Below are 21,306 nucleotides of genomic sequence, written 5' to 3'. Positions count from 1 at the left end.
AAACTGAAGGGAATTGAGAGTGTAGGACGCAGTAAATCTTTTGCTTGGGAGACTGTTTCAAGAGTTTTAACATAAGCAAAGAGGTGTATCTTTTTATCAGCTGTCCACAGAGATGTGGAGGACTTTGAAGAGACACAAACAACTAACAGTATTCTGTAATCAATGCACATCATCTGAGCACTGAAACTTTAAATTATTTATTTATTTTAAATACGTCTAATTGAAAGGATAGCAACACAAACTGTATGAATCATAGCCCTCTCAAGTAATTAGATTTGTTATCCCTGCAGACTGCAAACAGTACCTTGGTTTTCTATTCTAATGTGAATTCAATCCCTTGTCAGCTGCCCCACGCATGAGAATACACCTCCACTCTTTCATCAGGAAAGATATCAACAGCAGGAAACTAGCCCTTCTTTCATCTCTGAGGCACCCACCCACCTTTCCAAAGGGTTTTCAACCAGGTGTGGAAGCCTTTCTGAATCTGTGCTGAAAGATCTCCTAATTATTACGGCAAAGGAGGCAAATCCTTTGAGAACAGCACGCTCCAAGCAGTAGCCTTCTGCTGTTTACTCATCCACTAGTTGCTTAGTTTGACAGTGCATTAGAAGAGCCTGTAGGAAACTTTGGGACTTGCATTGTATGGGCATGAAACTCTTACAGAGAGGAGCTGCTTTTTCAGATGTCTTGTTGTATAATTAAACAACAAGGGGGAGGGGGGGATCGAGCAAGCTGCCTTTTTGGCACAAACATTACACAGTGCTCACCCTGCCAGCATATTGCATCAGATTCCCACTGCAAGGCCAATTCACAGCAGCTGAGTAGCCGAACCCCTGCCTATTATCTCCCCCTAAGCTACTTCACACTCACAAGGCAGTAAGGACAACTGTTTATTGCATCTTCCTTCCTGAGGAGCTGCTCACCACACCAGCATTAGAGGCAATCTGAGCTCCCAATTAGGCTCCAGGTCTCACAAGTGCCAGAGAATGCAGTTTTTAAGAGATTTCAACCACCAAGCCTTACTGCATGCTGCACAGTGAGTAAACTCCAGGTATCTGTAACTGTGCTCAGGTCTGCTGAAGGTCTGACACTGTGATGATTCCTATTTTATTACGTTCCTGGGCATGCTTTGAAACCCTGCAGAAAAGGAGGATTCATTTAGCCATCATCAAGTGCTTATCAAGGAAGTCCCCTGAGACCTGCAGGAAGGAGACCACACAAACAGGCCTTTGCTCACAGCTCTCCTCACCTGAACACCTGGCTGAGGCCCCTCACTCTCCTACACTGGGAATTTTTTTTTCCCATGGCAGAGATCCGCTCACAGATAGGACCCAATTCTTTATGGCAGAGGCCCACCCCAAGACAGGAACAGGGGTTTCTGTGCCCCTCACTGAAACGACCTATCTCAGGCACTTCACAAGGGAAATTCAACTTCTTTCCACCATCTGCAGCAATCCAGAAAACAAAAGGTCCAACAGTCCTGAATCCAATGAGATAAGATATGTGACCTTTTACACCACAGAAATAAGAGCCTACTCCTAAAGCCCAGCAAGCCAAAAGAGAGACTCCTGTCGATTTCAAAAGGCTTTGGATCTGGCCTGAAAATGCAAACCTCACTGTACATTTGGACACTGCTCCACAATGCACTTCCAAACAAAACTATATTTAGATTCAATGGGAATTCTGTAGATCATACAGGAACTCTTTGAATGAAAACGAAGGTCAGTAGGGTTTGGCTTCCTCTTCAGACCCTCCCCCCCATTCTTGCAAACATCCAGATAAGCATTGTTTAGAAAACAATACATTACTTCCAAATGTTATCAAAACCCCAACACAGGTTTTGTGTGTCCTGAAACAGAATCTCAGGGCTTTCTGTTGCATTTTGCCCTATCAGCTAATTCTCAGGATCTCTTCAGATGTCTGTATCAAGACTGTCTGTTTTCACCTATCAAAATCTTTGGTCTGCCTGCTCTGACAAAGGAAAAGCAACAAGGGTAATAAAGGCCTTTGATAGAAACAAAAAAAACAAACACAGAAAGGAAAAACCGTGCAGACAATTACAATGCATGCTAATAAAGCTGTACCTGTGTAAGAGGGAAACTCTTGGCATCCTCATGCACTTTCTCCATTCCCTACCAGGTATTAGGTGCCACCGTGCAGCACAAACTGGAGGAAAATGACACAGCCAGTGCTTGCCCGGGGGACATTAAGGACAGGAGTAAGCCCATCAGCCAGGCAGGCACTTTCAGGCACCCAGAGGGCAAAAGCACAGCCCACTCAAAAATCATCCATCCCACTCAAAGTTTGCTCCAGCGCCACAGACACAACTGTTTGATTCTCAGCTGCACTTTGTGGGCTTCTCGGAAGGAGGAGCTGAACGCCTGCCACCGGCAGCTTCTCTTACTAAGGATGGAGCCAAATCCCAGCCGCAACAGCGAGCCGGCATCCCCGGGGCGGTGTCAGCAGGGCTGGGCTGCCCCGGGTCCTGCGGACCGACACGGGGAGCGCCCCCGGCACCCGGCTCTGGGTGCGAACCGGACGGCACCTGCACAGCCGCCTCTTCCCGAAAGAAGAGCCTCCTCTTCCCAAAGTCCCTATTTCATTTTTCACTGTTCCTGGTGGCTGTAGCAGCGGGTGACCGTCCAGCCGCACAGTTTCGCTTTTTGATAAAAAGTCCGGGACGGAAAATCCTTGAACTTTTGAAGAACCCTCCCGGGTTGGAAATCTCCGGCTTTGCCGTCACGCTCCCCTCCCAAATCCTTTGGGGATGTACCTGTGACCCCGCGCGGGCCGGGGCCAGGCTCCAGCAGCCCCCCGCCCTCTCCCCCCGGCCCCCCGGCGGTGCTGGGCGCTGCACCGGCACTTACCGGCGGGGCGTTGGGCGGGCAGCCGCCGGCAGCCAGCCGGGCCGCCTGCCTCCTCAGCTCGGCCAGCTGCGCCTGGCAGCTCCGGCACCAGCCCCCGGCCGCCGCCCGCTCCAGCGGCCGCGGCTCGGCCCCCGCGGCGGCTCCCGCTCCCTCGGGCGGCGGGCGGCTGGCGCAGCGCTCCTCCTCGGCGGCGGCCGGCGGCCTCTTCCGCGGGGAGAGCTCCCGCACCCCGCTCCCCTCCGCCACCTGCGGAGACAGCACAGCTCAGCAACGCGGGAGGACGCGGAGGCAACGCTGCTCCCACCCTCCTCGCGAGGAAAAAAAAAAAAAAATCCAACAGTGGAGGTTTAAAAAAAAAAAAAAAAAAAAAGGGAGAAACTAAGGAAAAGCTCAACCGCGGGGAGGAGAGGAGTGTGAGTGAGTGTTGTAGGAACTTACCCCCGGCTCCCGGGGATCAGGTCCCAGAGCCTTCCTGCCGGCGGCCGCGATCATGGTAGCGGGGGATGCTCTCCTGCCCCGCTCCGTTAGTGCGGGCGGCGCGGGGCCCGGCGGCGCGGCCGGCCCGGGGCGCCCATCGCGGGGCGGGGGTCAGCGGTGCCAACAGTGATCGCGCCGGGTCCCCGCCGCCCGGGCTGCCGCGCTAGGTGATATTGCCTCCCATATTGAGACGGGAACGAAGTTTGGGATGGGAGAGGGAGGAGTGAGCTCCCCACGGCGGCACGGGGAAGGACCCAGAGCACGGGAGCACGCCGGCAAAAAAAGCTGGAAAAGTGCTCTGAGGGCAGGGGAGGAGGGACTGGGCTGGGCTGGGCTGGGCTGGGCGGGGTGGGGTAAGCGGGGCGGGGGAGCCTCGGCCGGAGCGGGCTGGGGTTCGGGTTTAGGTTTGGGATAGCGGCGGGGGAAGAAAGATGCCATTTCATAGTGACCCTACGGGACAGTGCCAAAATCAGTGTGACTTAAGTCGTTGCTTCCTTCACACTCTAAGACCCAAGTTCCTCGGGAGTCGGGAAAAAAGGGCTGGGCGCGGGGTGCGGTCCCGCCGCAGGGCGCGGAGTCAGAGGAGCGGCGCTGGGGCTGCGGATCAGCTGCCAGCGGGGCTCAGGGGTCCGGCCGGGTCCGCTCCCCTCGCTCCGCCCCGCGGCTCCGCTCTCCTGCGCGGGCTGGGATGCGGTGCCCCCGCTCCGCGGGCAGATGCGCGGTGCCGCGGGGCACGGGCCCCCCGGGGCCGAGTCTCCCGCCGCTCGGCGGGCGCGACGGGATGCTCCTACACGCGAAAATTGACCTGACAGATGGAGAAATTAACGTTCGCAGCTAATTGTCTACTTAGCTGCCGCTCCGGCTCGTATATTTAGCACTTTTCTCCTTTTTTTAGTTTTCCCCCCCCGAGAGCGGAGTGCGCGCCGCTCTCTGTCAGGGGCCGGGCCCGCGCGGGCCGGGCCGGGCCCGGGCTCGGCGCCGCCGCCGTCCCTGTGACCAGAGCGCCCCCTGCCGGCGCTGCGGTCCCGCCGGGACGGAGCGGCCCGAGCCGAGCCCGAGCCCGCGGGGCCGCGCCGGGTGACGGCCGCCGCTTCCCCGGGGATGCCAGCGCGGCTCCTGGGCCCCTTCCCCGCCACCGCGCGAGTGGGTGCTGGTGGCGCGTGAGGTGGGGTCTGTGGTGAAGTGGGCATCGCCGAGCACAAAGAGTGGAGAAACACGTACATAGGGGGGGAAAAAATAATCCCGCCCCAGGAGGCATCTTTCCGCCGCCGCTTAAACTTTTCTGGCTTCTCCCGGCAGGCGTGTGAAGCGCCCCACCGGCCCCACCCCTAAGGGTGCATGCCCTGGGGCCGTGGGCGACAAGCACAGCCCCGCACCGCGGGCAGAGAGAGCCCCCTGCACTGTGAGCGCTGCCCCCGCCCGCCCGGACCGCCCGCCGGCAGCCCGGGAAAAGTTGGGGTGCGGGAGTAAAGCGGAGACACGGGGGACACGGGCTGGTACCCGGCGGCTGCCGTGTGCCCTCTTGGGGCTGGCGGGGACCCGGGGCTGGCACAGACACACGCACCAGGGCGCCGCGCCCCAGCTCCCTTCTCCCGCCTGCTCGGGGTAATGCTGCTGCTCTCCGGGAAGTTGCTCCGAAATTTCCTGTGCCCAAACAACGTCTGCAAAACCCTCCCGCGGCTCCAAGGCTCGGGTTGGACGGGGCGGGGGGTAAAGGGGTGGGCTCCCCGGCCGACGCTGGGCTGAGCCGCGCTACGGGGCTGAGCAATTTCCTTTTCTTAGTAAGTACAAAACCCTCCCAGAAATAGCGGGACGCGGTGCCACCACTCGCCCTCTGAAACCGGGGTCACATAAGGTGCCGCGGTCCCCACGGGGAAGCCCAGGAGGGGTCCGGCAGCGCGGTTCCCCCGCGCCCCTCCGCGCCGCTCCGCGGAGCCGCCAGGACTGTTCGTGGTGCTGAAACCTGCCCGACACCGCCGCCCGCAACTTCGCACCGCCAAGTTTGACACCCCCTTCCCGTGAGCCGGCTCTCGACCCCCTCCCGGGCCCCAGCTGCCCCGGACCGCGGCAAGATGCCCTTACCCTGGCTTTCCTCCGCAGGAGGTGGCTGGTGAAGCCGAAGATGATCTCCGAGTCCAAGCACAAGGCTCCTATCTCCAAGAGGCTGGGATTTTTCCTCGTGGCGTTGGAGGCATCGGGCGATTTTTGAAAAGCCATAGTTTGGGGTTTGAAATATTCCTGCTCCCTGAGCGGAGGCGATGTATTTGTATACACACACGCACACAGAGGGAAAGAAAAAAAAAAAAAAAAAGGATAAAATAGCAAACACCTCCCACCCCTTAAAAAAAAAAAAAAAAAAAAAGAAAAAAAAGGAAAAAAAAAAAAAAAGCCAGGCGCGGGTGAGTTACTCCGTCATCTGCCAGGATGCGCCGCCGGGGTGAGGTAGCCGGTAGCCAGCAGCCGGGCAGACCCGGCACTCTCCCTGCCGCTCTGCTGCTCTCCGCCGCTCTCCCTCCTCCCGTTTTATCCCCCTCTCAGCGCACCTTGCCTGACGAGCGAGCGCGGGCGCGGAGCCCTCAGCGCCCCGCAGGCGCCGCGGCCGCGGCCGGGGCCGCCGCTGCGCGGGGTGCGCGGGGTGCGCGGGGTGCGCGGGGCCGGCAGCGCGCTGCTCCCCCGCCGCCGGCCATCAGCTCGCCCAGCGAGGGGGCTCCCACCGCCCGCTGGCCAGGAACCCGCGCTGCGAGCCTCCTGCCTCCCCCCATCCACTGCTGGGTGGGTTTAGTGGCTGGGTTGGTGGGTTGTTTTTTCCCTCCTCCTTCTCCTCCTCCTCCTCCGGGGTGAGCGCAAGGAGGGAAAAGCTGCCAGTGAAAGTCAGTTTAGGAGGGAAGAAAGACACGCACAAAAATAAAGGAAAAAAATAAGGGAAGGTAAAAAAGGAAAGCCTGAGGGAGCAGAGTAAAGCACTTTGCGGAAGGGACTCGGTCTTTCCTCCAAAAAGCTTCCCCCTCTTTTCTCCCCACTGCTTAATTGTATTTGCGGTGGGTGCGGACGGCAGGAGGGAGCGAGCTCCTCCTCATCGAGGGGCCGAACACAGGTGCCCGATGGCTGCTCCCGGATCGGGCAGCCCTCCCTGCAGGCCGCCTCTCCCTGCCTGGGGGCCGGGCAGGGCTCGGGGGTCCCCGCCGAGGCGCGGCCCATCCCGGCGGGCGGGATGGATGGATGGAAGCGGGGAGGGGGCTCCGGGCAAAGCGCTAATCCCTTCCCGCGTACTTTCCCGCTAAACAAATAATCCCCCCCTGACAAAAGCATTATCCCGCTTCATATGGCCTGCAGTGAAAGGGAGGTGAATAATCCATTTATCCCGGCTCCGCGCCGCCCGCCCCGCCCGGACACCGGCTGCTGCTGCGCGGGGGCGGGGGGCAGCCGGGCCCGGCTCCCAGCGCGGCTCCGGCCGGGGCAGGGCTGAGCTCCTGCCCCGCAACCTGGCCCCGGCCGGAGCCCCGCACGGCGGGAGGGAGCTACGGGACGTGGCGGCTGCTGGGGAGCGGGGGGGGAAGGAGGAGAGGAGGGATAGAAACTAAGAAAGGGGAATTGAGGGAAGGGAGGAGGGGGGGAGGGAGGGAGAATGAGGAAATAGAGGAGAGAAGAGACAAAAGAGAGAAGTCTTAAGTCTCTATGGCCATGAAAGGACACCGTAGTTTATTCTGAATTTGCTCAGTTGTCTGTTCTGGGCTTCCCAGCTCATGATGATTCTGTGTGTTAGATGAAGAAAGTGGGTTAATGGGTGTCTCTGTAGGATGGAGGTGTACAGATGTAACAGGCAGGCACTAAAGCAGTGCTGGGAGGGAGAAAGGAGGGTGGGGGTGGTGAGATGCTTACAGGAAAGGTGCAAGGATTTGTTTGACTCCTCACTGCATTCCTTCCTGATATCCAGCTATCAGACCAGACTCATGCCAATGTGTTAGCTGGTCCCTGAATCCATCTGGGAATGGTGTCTGCAGGGACTCAATCCCTGGGCCACCTGGCCCAGACTCATCCTCTCACCCCCTGTCTCAGCCTCCTGTCTTGCTGTGCACCACTATGCATTCAGTCTTCCACCCCCTCCCCTGCACAAGTGGAAGGTTTCATATTGCCAAGGGAGTAGGAATAAGTGGGTGCAGAGGAGTCCAGGAGGAAAAACCATTCAAGCAAAATGGTGGTATGGACATCAACAGTCCAGGTAAAAAGTGTCCCCACCCAGGCACTCGGTGCAGGTGTTCAGCATGAGGTAGAACAGTGCCCATCACCAGAACCATGAAATGTCATTTTCCAGTCACTGGAGTCTTTCCCACCTTGGCTTGGGAACATTCAACAGCAGAGAAAAACTCAGGTCAGGAAGGCTTGTTGCCTGCTCTGGTGAAGGCCTGAGGCAACTGTCTCCATCCTCCATGTTTTCAGACCAACCAAATTTAAGCACTCAGACCATGCTCAAAGGCAGCTCAGGCCTTCCCTGTCCTCATGCCACCTACAGCCCACCATGACTTCCTTCCCCAACACAGTTTATCCCTCTTCCCTGATTCTTGGCAAAGTTCCTAGGAAGGTCTGGGTCTAAAATATGCCCTGAATGTCAGGCACTGAGGGTCCCTGTGCAACCCCAACCTCTCCCCTAATCCTGGAGAGTCTCCCTTTAATCACCCCTATTAAAGCAAATATCTGCCCACCTCACTGCCCTCAGGTGTCTTGCCGATAAACAAGCTGAAGGGAAAGTTATTACCTTTTATTCATGGTGTCTAAACTAAAGTAAAACATCAACAGGGTGACTGTACATAATAATATACTAGATAAAGTCCATTTTTCTTGGGCCCTCTGAAAGCGATCCCTGAGCATTAAAACGGGTCTCTTAATAAATATCTTATCTCCCTGCCACAGAGCCCTGGCTGCAGATAACCAGACAGCCATTACTGTACCTCTGAAATAACCCCATTTCCATCAGGGCCACTTCAAACAGGCTTCTCTTTAAAGACCCCCTCCTTTTCCCCCAGGGGAGGTGGGAAAAGGCTTGAACCTCCCTGGGTGGGGGATTTCATCCAAGTCCCCAAGCACAGTGTGGGGTTACTGCATTGCAATGCATTCCCTTCCACAAATAACCATGGAGCAAGGCATTCTGCCTGTTAGCCATGAGCCTAAATCCATCCGCCTTGTGCCCTGCTTTGGGGTGAGCAGTGCTGGGCTCCCACACCTGCTCCCCTGGGCCTGCTCTGCAAGCAGAGAGAAAGCTGGGCAGGAGAGGAGGGATGTGGCAGGCAGCTCCCATCTCTAGGGAAACTGCCTTCCCAGTGTGTGCATCCCAGGCTGCAAGGTGATGCTGTACAGGTTGCACTGGAGCCCTTTATTAATACACCATACAGGTGATAGTGGATTTATTAAGTATATTGCTGTGATTTCACATTTAATTTACTAAGAATACAATGGTTTGGGCTAGAGGACCCAAGGGAAATCTAGGCAAGAGTGAGCAAAAATCCATGAAATTCAATGTAGCACACTAATCATGGAGGCATTATAGTATTAATTGCTATAATGATATACTTCTAATCCTATCTTACACTGCACCACATAATTTCATTGGGTAAGAGAGGAAAGGAATTAAATTTAGTTCAATACAGGCAAGCGTGTAACTTAATAGAGTAGTTTGACTCCAGCACACTCTGGGGTTTAGGGCTGATGTCACATAACGTGGTCAGCAGCAGGGGAGAAGGATGGCACAAGACTTTTGACACCCTCACTGAAATCTGGAAGCAATATGGAAAAATGTTAGAGATCTGCTTTTTGAGAGGCAACCTGGCCATATAAAGGATAATTAGAATTCCTTGCAAAGATGATTTATCATGTCTATCATTGTGCTTGAAAAGGCTAGGTCACCCATGAATGCTGATGAAATTTCAAAGATCTACTCCCTAAGGACTTTCTGCATCTGCTGCCCTCTGAGATGGGGAAATAGCCCAGGGCAAGCTTCTCATTAATACAGCAGGAAAATATGAGCATTTTGTCCAACATAACATTTTTCTTCAGTATTATACCTGACACGATCAGACCTTTAAATAACGTGGTAATAGGGCTCACTTTAAAGTTCATGTACTTGATGTTGTGCCCCCCCTTCCCGTTCTCCCCTCCCTCCCCGGGTTTCAGCCGGGTAGTACCTCTCTCTAGCAAGCCAGCGTTCTGACCCGAAACACACTTTCTCCCGTAACAAATATTGTATGAGGTGGGCGGAGGTGGTAAAAGTACCTTTTGATCTTGTTTGTATAATATGCAAGAGGACATCAAAGCGAGGGAAGAGGAGGAGGGAGAGAAAGGAAAGCAGAGCAGGAATAACCCTAGTCAGTGTAACACCAAATAGCTCATGAATAGCTAAATAAAACATAATTAGGAAAACACGATAAATGAGTGGTTCTTTAAAGAGAGCGATGGCGAAGCGGGCTGGGACGGTGGCCAGGGGAGGCGGGCACAGCCCGATTCAAAGCCGGCCCCGAGGCAAACCAAGCGGGAATTTGGAGGGGGCAGCAGGACCCCTCGGGGACCCCCTTCCCCTCCGCCCCAGAGGCGGCTTCCCCTGGCCCCGTCCGTCTCGGGGATCCCGGGGGGCAGCCGGGGGGCTCCGGGGGTGTCCGGACCCGCTCCCTGCGGCTAAAGAGGAGCTGTTTCCCCGCGGGGCGCTGCAGGTTTCGGGGCGTTCCCGACGCTCTCCACCGCGGGCGGCCCGGGGGGGCCCTGGGAGCCGCGGGGGCGCCCGTTTGTTTTGGGTTGGTTTGTTTGTTTGCTGTGTGGCCTCCCCTTTATGTTGATCAGGCCGGCTCTGGGTTTAATTGATCCGCGGGACGGGCAGCCGAGACCATCAAGGGAAACTTCAGCCCTTGCAGACTGCGGAGAAAATAACGATGGTATCGGTGAAACCGGCGTGAGAGGCAGACACAGCCCCCCGCCTTCCCCCGTGAGTGAGTGTTCACAGCCCGGAGGAGCTGGGGCTGCTCGGCTTAAGCTGCAGGGCTGGACCGACTGCCTGGGACACCCCTGGGGCCCGGGGGGAGGGTGGTTGGAGAAGCCCCCGGCCCTCTCCCGGTCACCAGTTAGGAGGATGCCAGCACCAGCTGCGGGGTGACTCTGCAATGGCTCAGCACTGACTCCGCAGGCGGGATATGCCTGCAGAAGGGGCGGGGGAACACACGGGGAGGAGTGGCTGAATTCACACCCAAAGGCAGATTTCCTCTCTGTTCCCGAGGTGAGTAGGGCTAGCCAACTCCGTCTCTGCCTGTTTGGGTGCCTCTTTCTGGAGCTCTGCCCATCTGCTCATCACTGCTCAACAGTGCTTCTCACCACACCTGTTGTCCTGCAGGGCCCAGCCCAGCCTACAGAACCCCTTTTCAGTTCCCACCACAGTAAGGGGCTCCCTGCCACGCCAAGACCATGTCCCACCTGCACTTAGGGCAATGCAGGCCTCAACATGGGTCTCACAAGTCTGGAGCAAAGCAGGGGCTTTAGTAAGCCCCAGGTGGTGACCTGCATCATAGGCTGGCTAAAACAGCTTGGTGCAAGGGCTCTCCTGTCCCTGCCTGGGCTCAGAGCTCATCTCAGGTCTGCTCTGTCTTGCTCTCTTGCCTCTTCGTGACCCTGCTCTCCAACGGGAGATGGAAAACCCTCCTGGTAAACAACTGGTGAAGGTCAGGGGAAGGAAAGCCTGACACTACTTAATGAAAGACAGTTACAGACAATCTTTTGCTCAGTTGTCCGTGTCTGGGAGGCGTGGGGATCTCTGTGTTCAAGCTTTTTAATTTCCATTCTAATTTGCAAGTCATAAAGAGAGACAGTATGCCGTCCATGGTCTCGCATTTAATTTCTTGTCACCCTAATCATGCCAGTTTAATCCTCACTTGCTTGCCTACGTGTTTGTTATGCTCAGCCCCATCTCCTCTGTGCAACAGCCTCCCCAGGCACATTAGTAGTGTCCTGCTTGCATGGTAGATTTGGGGTTCTAATACTATTCCATGAGTCCTGCCCAGATGCCACAGCCCGTAGGAAGAGTGGAAAACAAAGAAACAACAACAACAACAACAAAACAAAACAAAAAAAAAAAAAAAATACCCAAAACGAAAAATCCCAAAGCCCACAACTGCCTCCTTTTCAATGTTTGGTTGGGTGGTTTTTAAAGGGGAGGGTAGGAGTGAGGATTACTTTTTCCGTGCTCTGCCTGCCACTTTAGAGCCGCCTTTTCCCCCGGTGCGGGACACGCTCAAGGGGAGTCCCCGGCACGGCCGTGCAGTACAGGGGGGTGAGCACAGAGGCTGCTCCCCTTCCCGTGCTGCCGGCAGGGACGGGAAGCCCGCGGCGTCTCCCGGGGCTGGAGCGGGGTTCAGCACCCTGGAGAGCGGCCCCGCTCCGGCCCTGCGCGGCGGCCGCTCCCCCTGCGGGGGAGCAGAGGAGATGCGAGCAGCACTGCGCCTCAGCGAGGGACAGATGCCAAAGAGAAAAGAGGTTTTGACAGCAGCTGGGCGCTGTGGCTCAGTGTCCTGGCGGCTTTGGCAGAGGGATCGCGGGGCTGCGAGGGCTTGGTGGTGAGGGAAGGTCCCGCAGAAGTGGAGCTCAGAGGATTGTTCTGCTCCGCCCCGGGACAGGTTTGTGTTACCTGCACCAACAGGGAGAGAAGCAAGGAAAATCACCTGTTCCTTCAACAAGGGAGCAGCCCCGCGCTGCCCAGCTCCAGGGTGCACGGGCTAACTCGGCTTTGCTGCAGGGGTGTGAACTGGCATTGACCAAGTGTCCTCCTCTTCCTCCTCCTCACATTAGCAGAGTGACTCCGGATGGCCGGGAGACTCTCCCGTGGGGCTGTGAGAATCCTGGGGAGCAAATGGGAACTAGGGAAGGCTTCATGCAGGGGGGAGGGCAAAGAAAAAGGGAACAAACCAGCGCTGACTTCTGGCCTTAATCAAAGAGTTCCCCATCTCCTCAGTAGGGTGCACAGAGGCATTCCCAGGGACAGTTTGCTTTGTGCCAAAGACTCTCTTTAAAAGCAAGCATCTACACAACCATATTTCCATCAAAGGTAAAATAGCATCACAACAAACATGAGAATATCCAAGGAGCTGCAGCAGAAAGATTCAGATTTGCTGGCCATGCATAGTCTGGAAGTGAAGCTTCCTCTTCTCCCTTATCCTCTCCTACACAATGAAGATTATATCCCAAGCAACAAAGTCAAAAAATGTGCTACAGAGAGCTCGGTGTGGCCTCACCTTGTATCTCTTCTCAGGTCACATTAGTGGAGCTTACTGGAGAGATTGCTGATTTTATTTCCTACACCACATCAAGTCTTGAGTGCATTTTTCTAACAGCCCCAACCAAAGCCAAGCACATTATTAATCCTTTAACCAAGCAGAGAGACTCAATTTCCCAAAAAGAATTTTAAAATATATTTATTTGAAAAGAGAAAATTGTGTCTCAGCCAAAAAGAGGCTGGTTTGCCAGTGAGAGGCACAGAACAGGGCAGGTGATTATATTTCATCAGCCGAGTGGCTCCTCAGAGCAGATACCACTTGCTGCAACAGACAGGACCTTTTTGATTGAAAGACAGTCATTACTATGATATTATTTGAAAAATCTCTTCGCCAGGATTTTTCTCCTGGAAATATGAGAAGCTTCAGCTTCTCCTTGTTTTGGTATTTTGGAATGTGATTTGGAAAATTATTTATTTAGTATGTGAATTGTTTTTCATTAATAGCCAATCACAGCCAGCTGTGTCGTACTCTCTGAGTCAGTCACAGATTTTTATTATTTATTTTTGTCTAACTTTCTGATGTATTTTTTCTTTCTTTAGTATAATTTTAGTATATAATTTCATAATAAAATAAAATATAAAATATATCATATATCATATAAAATCAGCCTTCTGAGAACATTAAGTCAAATTCTCATCTCCCACCTCGTCCTGAGGACCCATCAACACCACAGACAGTGGCAATCTTGAGAACTACACCGAAGGCACTGGATTCCCAAACCCAGGGAAAGATACATACCAGCGCTATCCATCCGTCCATCCCTCTGTCCGTCCGTCCGTCCCCCCGCGGCCGCTGCGGGGCGCTCCCGGCAGGTGGCGCTGCCCCGCCAGGAACCGGCCGGGCCGCGCTGAGCGGGGCGCGGGCGCTCGGGGCTCCGGGACACGGCACGAGGGACACCGGGAATGCCGGCATGGCACTGCGGGAACGCAGCCGTCAGCCCTGAGCGTTACAGAAGGTCCTCACAAAAAGCTCATTTCACAGAATCACAGAACGGTTTGGGTTGGAAGCGGCCACCAGAGGCCATCTGGTCCAACCTCCCTGATCAGGCAGGGTTCCTTGGAGCAAGTTCGTCCACATTGTGTCCAGACAGCTTTTGAGTATTTCCTGTGAGGGGGATTCCACAACCTTTCTCAGAAGCCTGCTCCAGTGCTCAGTCACTTGCACAGTAAGGAAGTTATTCCTCAAGTTCAGGTTGGAGTTGCATTGAACTGCAGTTCAATGCAGTTCCTGCATTCCAGTTTCATCCTATGGCTCAGCGGTACCAAGAAGAGCCTGGCTACATCCTCTTGGTACCCCCTCCCTTCAGATACTTACATACATTGGTGATGTCCCTTCTCAGTCATTCCTTCTTGAAGCTAAACAAGCCCAGCTCCCTCAGCCTTTTCTCATAACACAGATGCTCCAGTCCTTTAAACGTTGCCATTGCCCTCCATTGGATTCTCTCCAGGAACTCCATGGCTCCCCCGTACTGAGGAACCCAGAACTGAACACAGCAGCATATTCTGTGCCACTGATCACAATCCTCTGAGACCTGCCATTTAGCCAGTTCTCAATCCACAATGGCACAATAAATAAACACCAGATCATCAATAGTTCTTTCCCTCACCACCTCACCACACCCCATCCTGCATGAAGGTGCTTTGCAAAGGAAGTTTAAAAATCAAGTGGCTAGATTAATTAATTAATCAATTAATTGATTTATCTTCAGAAAAAAAATCTTCTTTTTCTAGTTATTAATCTTTGGCACTGAATTTTTGGTCTTTTCTCTGTCCTAGGATAGAAAGGGTGAAGACCTGAATCACTGTCAGGGTGCTGACAGCCTGAGAAAGAAAAGGAGAATCGATGCAGTTTTCTGTGAAACAAGGCAGAAAGGGGTGTGAGAGAATCAGTCTTGCACATGGAAAACATTGCTGGAGAGCCTATGACACAAAAAGCGATGACAGGTTCTTGCAAAATATGACAGTTAAACTACAAATGGTTCCCTAAACTGGAAAAGCACTCCCTCCGTACCATTCTGACCCAGACATTTTCAGGCTACAAATACTCTACTGGCACATGAGGCTCCTATGGCCTTACCAATGTATCTCTGGGCCATCTGAGCCAGGAGTCAGCATAGTTGGGGGAAATGAAGAGCAGGACCAGCTACAGCCACTGGCAAAGCAAGAAGTTGTCTAGAGCAGCAGGCAACCAGACATGGCCAAATGACCACGAGCTCCAGTGCCTCTATTCCCTTTGCCAACGCTCCAGCAAACCAGGCCAGAAGGTAAGGACCCTGCTGTGGAAGAAGAGAAGACCTCTTTGGTCCTCATACAGGCACATTTCCACCACAACTGTAGGGACACCAAGCCAGAATGGCCTCCCCAGTATTTTTCTTTCCTATTGCAGAAGACACCTGGCCAATATCCTTATTTATAGGACAACGTGTCAAATTTTCGTTCTTTTTTCCTGCATAGCAAAGAAGCTTTCAGCCAGCTCTGCTAAACACATCGAGACAAAACAGTCCATCACATAACAAATGCAAATTGATCATTCAAACAAAGGAAAAGTTTGTTTCCAGTGGGGAAGGACAGAATTCAGACACATCTCCAAAAGACTAAAACAATAACTGGGAGAGGCCATCTCCCTGGTTCACTGATTCTGCTAACTAAACTATAACTGGGTCTAACCTGGAAAATCTAGCAAGAGATTTGAGCAACAAAGGTTACCTTCTCCTCTGATGATCCTTCTGGCAGGTGGGAGTGGAAGAAGAGGTTAGAGTGGAATGGGATTTGGGGAATGCAGTCACAGGAAGAAGAGGCATGAAGATGAAAGGAGACAAGAGGGAAAGGAGAAAGAAACAGAAAGCAAGCAAAGATGAAGTGCAAAAAGTTAGCATTGCCACACAGAGGAAGATGCCTCACTGGGGGAGAGAGATAAATCTTTGTTGGAAAAGACCCCAAAATAAATGAATACCTAAGTCACTTTCTTTTCTACCCCTTTGCTAACAGATTCATCCTAAATCCTATACCATGGCATCCATCCCCTTCTTGCCTTTCTTTCACCTCTCTTATCAAGCACAAGCTGAATGCAGCACAATAAACACATTGCCTGACTGTTTCCTGGGCCAGCACCTCCCCACACCAATCCTGCAGAGAGATGCCCATCCACCCACTGCCAGGCCACCATTTATCTGCTCCACAAACAGCAAGAGCTTTCGGCTGCTCTGGCAACACAGCAGCTCTCCTGGCCCCACAATAACCTATTATTTTCAGCTCTCTAATAGATCTTGCTCAATTTCCAGTACACAGTCAGGAACAACCCCAGTTTACACAAGGGTGCACATACTCTCCCAGACTGCCAACCATTCGGGAGTCATTCACACCTATCAGGATGGTCACAACAGTGAAGTCTTTAGTTATACTGCTTATTTACCTTGGCAAAGATGATGATAGTTTCCATTTTATCAACATCAGGGACCCAAAAGTCACGATTGAAAGCACTCAAATGAAAGATCTCAGGCATCCAGATTAGAGCCTACAGCACTGGGACTTCAATGGTTCCATCTTCTCTCCAGCTTATACAAATAGGGTGACACAACACATGCTACCACCAAATGGCCCTTTGCTACTTCCTTTTTTTAACTAACAACCCACATATGAGTAGGAGAGGCACAGGAGTGGATGGTTTGCCATTACAATTAATTAGGTCAGCTCATAATCTGGGGTTTTTTTCCTTAACTGTCTCAGTTATATGGCTGCTGGCACAGCCGAATGTGGCAAAGCAGCTACAGGGACACAGGGCTCACAGGTGTCTCCTCCTGTCTCTGAGTGAACTTCTGTCCCAGGACAGAGCAGCTGCTACCAGCAGCAAAGGGTATCTCTTGCACAATGCTCAGCCACGCTGAAAAGTCAGCTCTTAAAGGAAGATGGGCAGCAACTTATTATTATTATTATTATTATCATTACATGTAGAAAGTTTCTCAAGAGACATTATATAAAAAGCTGACTATAATATTTTTGCTCTTTCTGGAACTTGTGGTACACGGAAGATTATCTCAGTAGAAAGCCACCTGAAGCCAGATTAGTTCTCTCTTTCTGGCAAAAAAAATACACTTTTATGCAAACACATTCTGGATTTGTTTCTATTGATCAATAAACAATAAGTAATGATACTAAATAACTTCATGGAGCCATGTCCACAGACTGTGTGATAGAAACACTGTTTACTGATCACTATTGCATCACTAAATAGCATCTAAAGTCACAGTTGTATGGTTCAGACGGACTCCAGCCCAGATGTGATCAGTATTGGACAGCCCATGAATACTGGAAATGCCTGTGTTCCTGGATGCTGACATCAGCTCCTGGAGGCTGAAAGATGCAGTATCTTCCATGTTGACTTTCTAGACCACTTAAAATTAAGTCTAAATACTAATTTGGGAGCTTAGTTTAGTCTTTGGGTCTGGAAAGGCAGAGGCTGGCCTCTCCTGGAATATTAGGTCCTTAATACACAGTCTGCACAAACATTAAAATCCAGTGCTTGTCTTCAAAGTAGTGTGGTCACTCTGTTTTTTTCTTTAAACCCTCATTACCAAATGGAATGCATAAGAAGAGCCAGGAAAAATATGTTTGTATTTACTAGGGAAAGAAAAATAGAGGGAAGACGTGAACAACATTATTATATGTGATGAATCTCCTGTTTATTTTAGAGAGTCTGGAAATTGCCTCATTTTTTCAATTGGACCACATGTCCTTCTTGAAGATGTGTTCCACCCTAAACCATAAATATTCCAAGGGCATCCTATTAGCAGTGTTATGAAAGAGAAGGAACTAGATTGTCCCAATGGAAAGCATTCACACTGCCTCCTGACATGCATTTGATGTAAGCAGGTCTTCTACACTCCCTCCATAGCGAAGGAGATTCTGTCCAGGAGCCTTCCTACAAGCCCTGTGTCCTCCCTTTGGAGATGCCTGGGAAGATAAGCCTCTCACACATGCCATCTAAAACTGGTGTCATGTGACTATCCTCTTCTGGCCTCACAAATTTCGAGTCTATGAAAAAAATAAAACACTATTCTTTAATTTGACATGAGCACAAAACAGCCTTTTATGACTGTGCATCTGAATCTGGTTAGAGGGAGCCTGGGGTGCTTTGACCTTTAGTCTTGGCACTGTGCTGCTCAGGTACAAAGCCAAAAGTGATCCCAAAGAAACCTGCACAGCTCTGCTGAGTCCACACCAAGCTGTGTGAATTTGGCACAGCAAAGTATGGCCTGATGAGGCAAGATTACATACAGGCTGCAGTGAGAGGGGAAGCATCAAACTGAAATAAAAATCCTGTCTGACCTCCTCTTAATTCTAAATCACCTTTTAGATCTTATCCTTCTATTGGGGAGATTAAAGGGAACATGATTCACAAAAGTCATCATACTCCTGAGGAAGCTGATCTTCAGGGAAGAAAATCCAGAAGGAAGCTCTAGAGATTGGAAAGAGAAAAGCTGTGGTGCACAGAGTCACTTATTCCTGCTACAAATCTACCTTTGCCTGGAGCCAGGTACTTATGAATTCTGTCCCCAGGCAACAGAGTCATCTAGGGAACCCCTTTTCCTATCTCTTGCTGCCAGAATTCACACTGCCCTTCTCAACAGCTCACCAAAAGTAATTTTTCCATGTGTCAATTGAGCTTCACAAGCCTTCTGACCTAGTAATAGATCAGCAAAACACAGACTGGGCAAGACAGAATTTGGGATTGGGAACCCCTGGTTTCACCTGAAATGACAAATCCACAGATGACTGTAGCAGTTTTAGCATCTTCTGTCTGTTTATTCTGTTCCATCAGTGTACACAAATAACTGGTGTTTTTCTGGGTTTAAGCCCATGTGAAAGAGAAAAGATTTGGCTTTCTGTTTGGATGTCATAATATTAATAGAGAACATCTTTAGAGCCTTATTACAATGCAATATTGCTGATTCCAAGTGTTAGGAAAATGAAAGAAAAAAAGAGGACATAATGAATCATTCATCCCCACCCTTCAACAAAAATCACGAGAGTAAAAATGGCTTTAATTCCATTTGTTTACCAGTTTCTGAGCATTTCTATGTCGTCAGATTACTATTTCAGACTCTTCTGCCACAATGGGAACTAGGAACTGTCTTAAATAAAGATTCTCATTGTCTTTAAATCACACAAATCTTGAAGCTGCAGTCTTGGGGGGAAAAACATCTAACAAAAATAAGCTAAGAAGGTAATAGGGATGAAAATATCAGAGCAATTAATGAACCATCAACACTGAGCAGGTTCATAAGGTTGGCTGTGCTGCAAAACCCAGAAAAGATGACATTTGCAAGAACAGATTTAAAATGCCTGAAGTGAAAAAAGGGCTAACATACTACATTTTGGGTATTAACCCAGATCAACTATGGACAATGTTCCTAGGGGAAAAAAAATTATCAGACAAAACCCACTCCCAAAAAAACCAGTTGGGGCTTTGTTTTTATGCCAGCTCTCCCAGTTCAGGTATCTTATGGAGTCAGGAAAAAAGCTATGGGCAGGAATAGGTCTGTGTAAGGCTCTCAAAATGTGGTATCTAAACATTATTATTAATTTATTTCATGTTGACACCAAAGCCAGCTCTACAGCTGTTTTATGATACTGTGAAGGTTAAACTACTATGGAACAAGTACTCCTGCATGTGGCTACTCTAAAAGTGTCACTGAATTATTTCTAATTTTAGTGCCTGTTGTTCTAAAAATTGCTTCCTGCTGCACTCCAAGAAGCAAGAAAAAAGGTGATTCACATAAACCCAGGCAGCTGAGGATACTAGATGGACATAACTGATGTTATGTTAGCAGAACAGCTACAGGGTTCACACTGGACTAAGGCTGAGGAGGGACTCTCAGGGGGTTTAAGCTGCCATGGTTCCCAGTGTGTAAATCTCATTACTGATTTAGTGATGCTTCCCCACTTTCTGGCAAACTAAGAGAAACAGGTACTTTTAGTGCAGAATGGGACTCCCTTAGTTCAGTCACCCAGTTTAAGATGATGAGTTGAATCACACCTGAGAATAGCCATTTGTCTGCACCAACCATGTAATTCGTTTGGGCAACTAGAAATTTTATTTACTTTTTTTTCCCCAGGTATTATTCAAGTGTCCAATAATGGGTAAATTGGCAGAACACTACTCCAGATACAAATATAGCTACACCTCCACCTCAGGGGACTCAAGTATGTCACCAAAAAAGGAGGGGAAGAAAACAAGCTCAAACAGCCGATATTATACCTTGCCAATATGCTTGGCAGAAATTAGTGCTCTCAAAAGCCATTTCCTTTACTGGTATTCCCAAATACCATTAAAAAAAAACAAACCCACAACTCCAAAAGCCATTGTCTGTGAGCTGGATCTAAGACATAAAATGACACAAAGCCATGGAAGCTAAAGGGAGATGTCAATCACTGGTGTCTGTCAGTGAGATGATCACCAGCACTCACAACATCACAGAATTGTTTAGAATGGAAAAGACTTTGAGGCCATTAAGTCCAACTGTTAACCCAGCACCACCTCTCTCATCCTGGACTCCCACAAACACTGTAGCAACTGAAAAATTTTATTCTCAGAAATTGCTGGATACCATGAATAGCCTTTAAATGGGCATCATGTGAATTCTAAATCACAGGTTTTCAGTTTTTAGTTAAAGAAAAGAACCAAAACCAAACCAGTTAGCAAAGAATTCATGCCTTCATTGTTACAAAGCACAGACTTTGTCACCCCATTTATCTTATGGGGATGCTATTACTGTTGATATGGGCAATTAACTGTATTTGGAAAATACATTTTTCAAAAATTATCTGCATTTTCCATCATCAGTTTTGAGCAGAAAATTACTCACAGGGAGAAATAATTTCAAGACCTGCACCTGAGTTGGGGTAAGCTGTTAGAGCTAAGCAGAAATAGAAGATCATACACCAATTTGTACAAGCTGAAAGAATGGTCATTAATTCATGCCTAGAGGACTGGAAGCTTCCAGCAGTGAGTGTCTTTTGTGTCCCCCAGGTCAATAAAGCAAATGGTGAGATCAGGCCTAATAATTTTAGATACTTAAAAGTAGTAGATGTGTGGTCTCTCAGCATGAAAGTTATTGTGTGAACAACACTGCAAATACAATCCCAGAAGTTAAGCATAAAGCCCCCTACCCCCTGTGAATGCTTCCTACTGATATCTATATACACTGTTTATTTGCTATTAGTTTTTCATAGAACTTTTACTGTTATTTTTAAAGAGTTCTAGAAATGCAACTACCTTGTTCAGAGATGCAACTCTTCTTGCTCGAGAATGTAAGAACGATGCCTAAGTGTGGTGCCTAGGATGCCCTGATTACTGCATTACTCAATAGCTAGCAGCACCAGTATCTAGATTGCTTCTGTGCAGAAGGGCATTATTCAGTAGATTACCAAGGAAGGTGTGTTCCAGGTTGCTCTTTCTTAATTCAAATGTGCATTTGATTTGAATGTGTACTTTACTCGGTGTTGCTACCTGAATCTCTGACCAATCAGCATCCCACCCAATGTATTTGTGTGTGCACTGAAACTCCTGGATGCTGCCAAAGCATTAAGCAGCCTACAGAAAAGGGTGGGGAGGGAGGAATGTGCTTCTACTTCCTCTTCTTGGGTAGAGCAGACAGAAAG

General features: G+C 50.5%; 1 protein-coding gene across 4 annotated transcripts in view; it reads right to left on the bottom strand.

The window, feature by feature from the left end:
- KIF26A (kinesin family member 26A) overlaps positions 1-5,657 on the bottom strand; it is a 96,563-nt gene extending 90,906 nt beyond the window's left edge. The window contains exons 1-2 of one of the 4 annotated variants that reach the window (XM_077180764.1): positions 5,427-5,657; positions 2,868-3,113 (exon numbers count right to left, since the gene is read on the bottom strand). In XM_077180764.1, the coding sequence (XP_077036879.1) occupies positions 2,868-3,113; positions 5,427-5,561 (381 nt within the window). In that variant the 5' untranslated portion in view covers positions 5,562-5,657. The remainder of the gene's footprint in view (positions 1-2,867; positions 3,114-5,426) is intronic. The other 3 variants (XM_054634940.2, XM_077180762.1, XM_077180763.1) reach the window with 3 other exon arrangements.
- Positions 5,658-21,306: the final 15,649 nt, after the last annotated feature.

The sequence above is a fragment of the Agelaius phoeniceus genome, chromosome 6 (assembly GCF_051311805.1).
Source record: "Agelaius phoeniceus isolate bAgePho1 chromosome 6, bAgePho1.hap1, whole genome shotgun sequence".
Classification (NCBI taxonomy): domain Eukaryota; kingdom Metazoa; phylum Chordata; class Aves; order Passeriformes; family Icteridae; genus Agelaius; species Agelaius phoeniceus.
The sequence above is the reverse complement of the archived record's forward strand: the minus strand, read 5'-3'. Positions and strand labels throughout refer to the sequence as shown.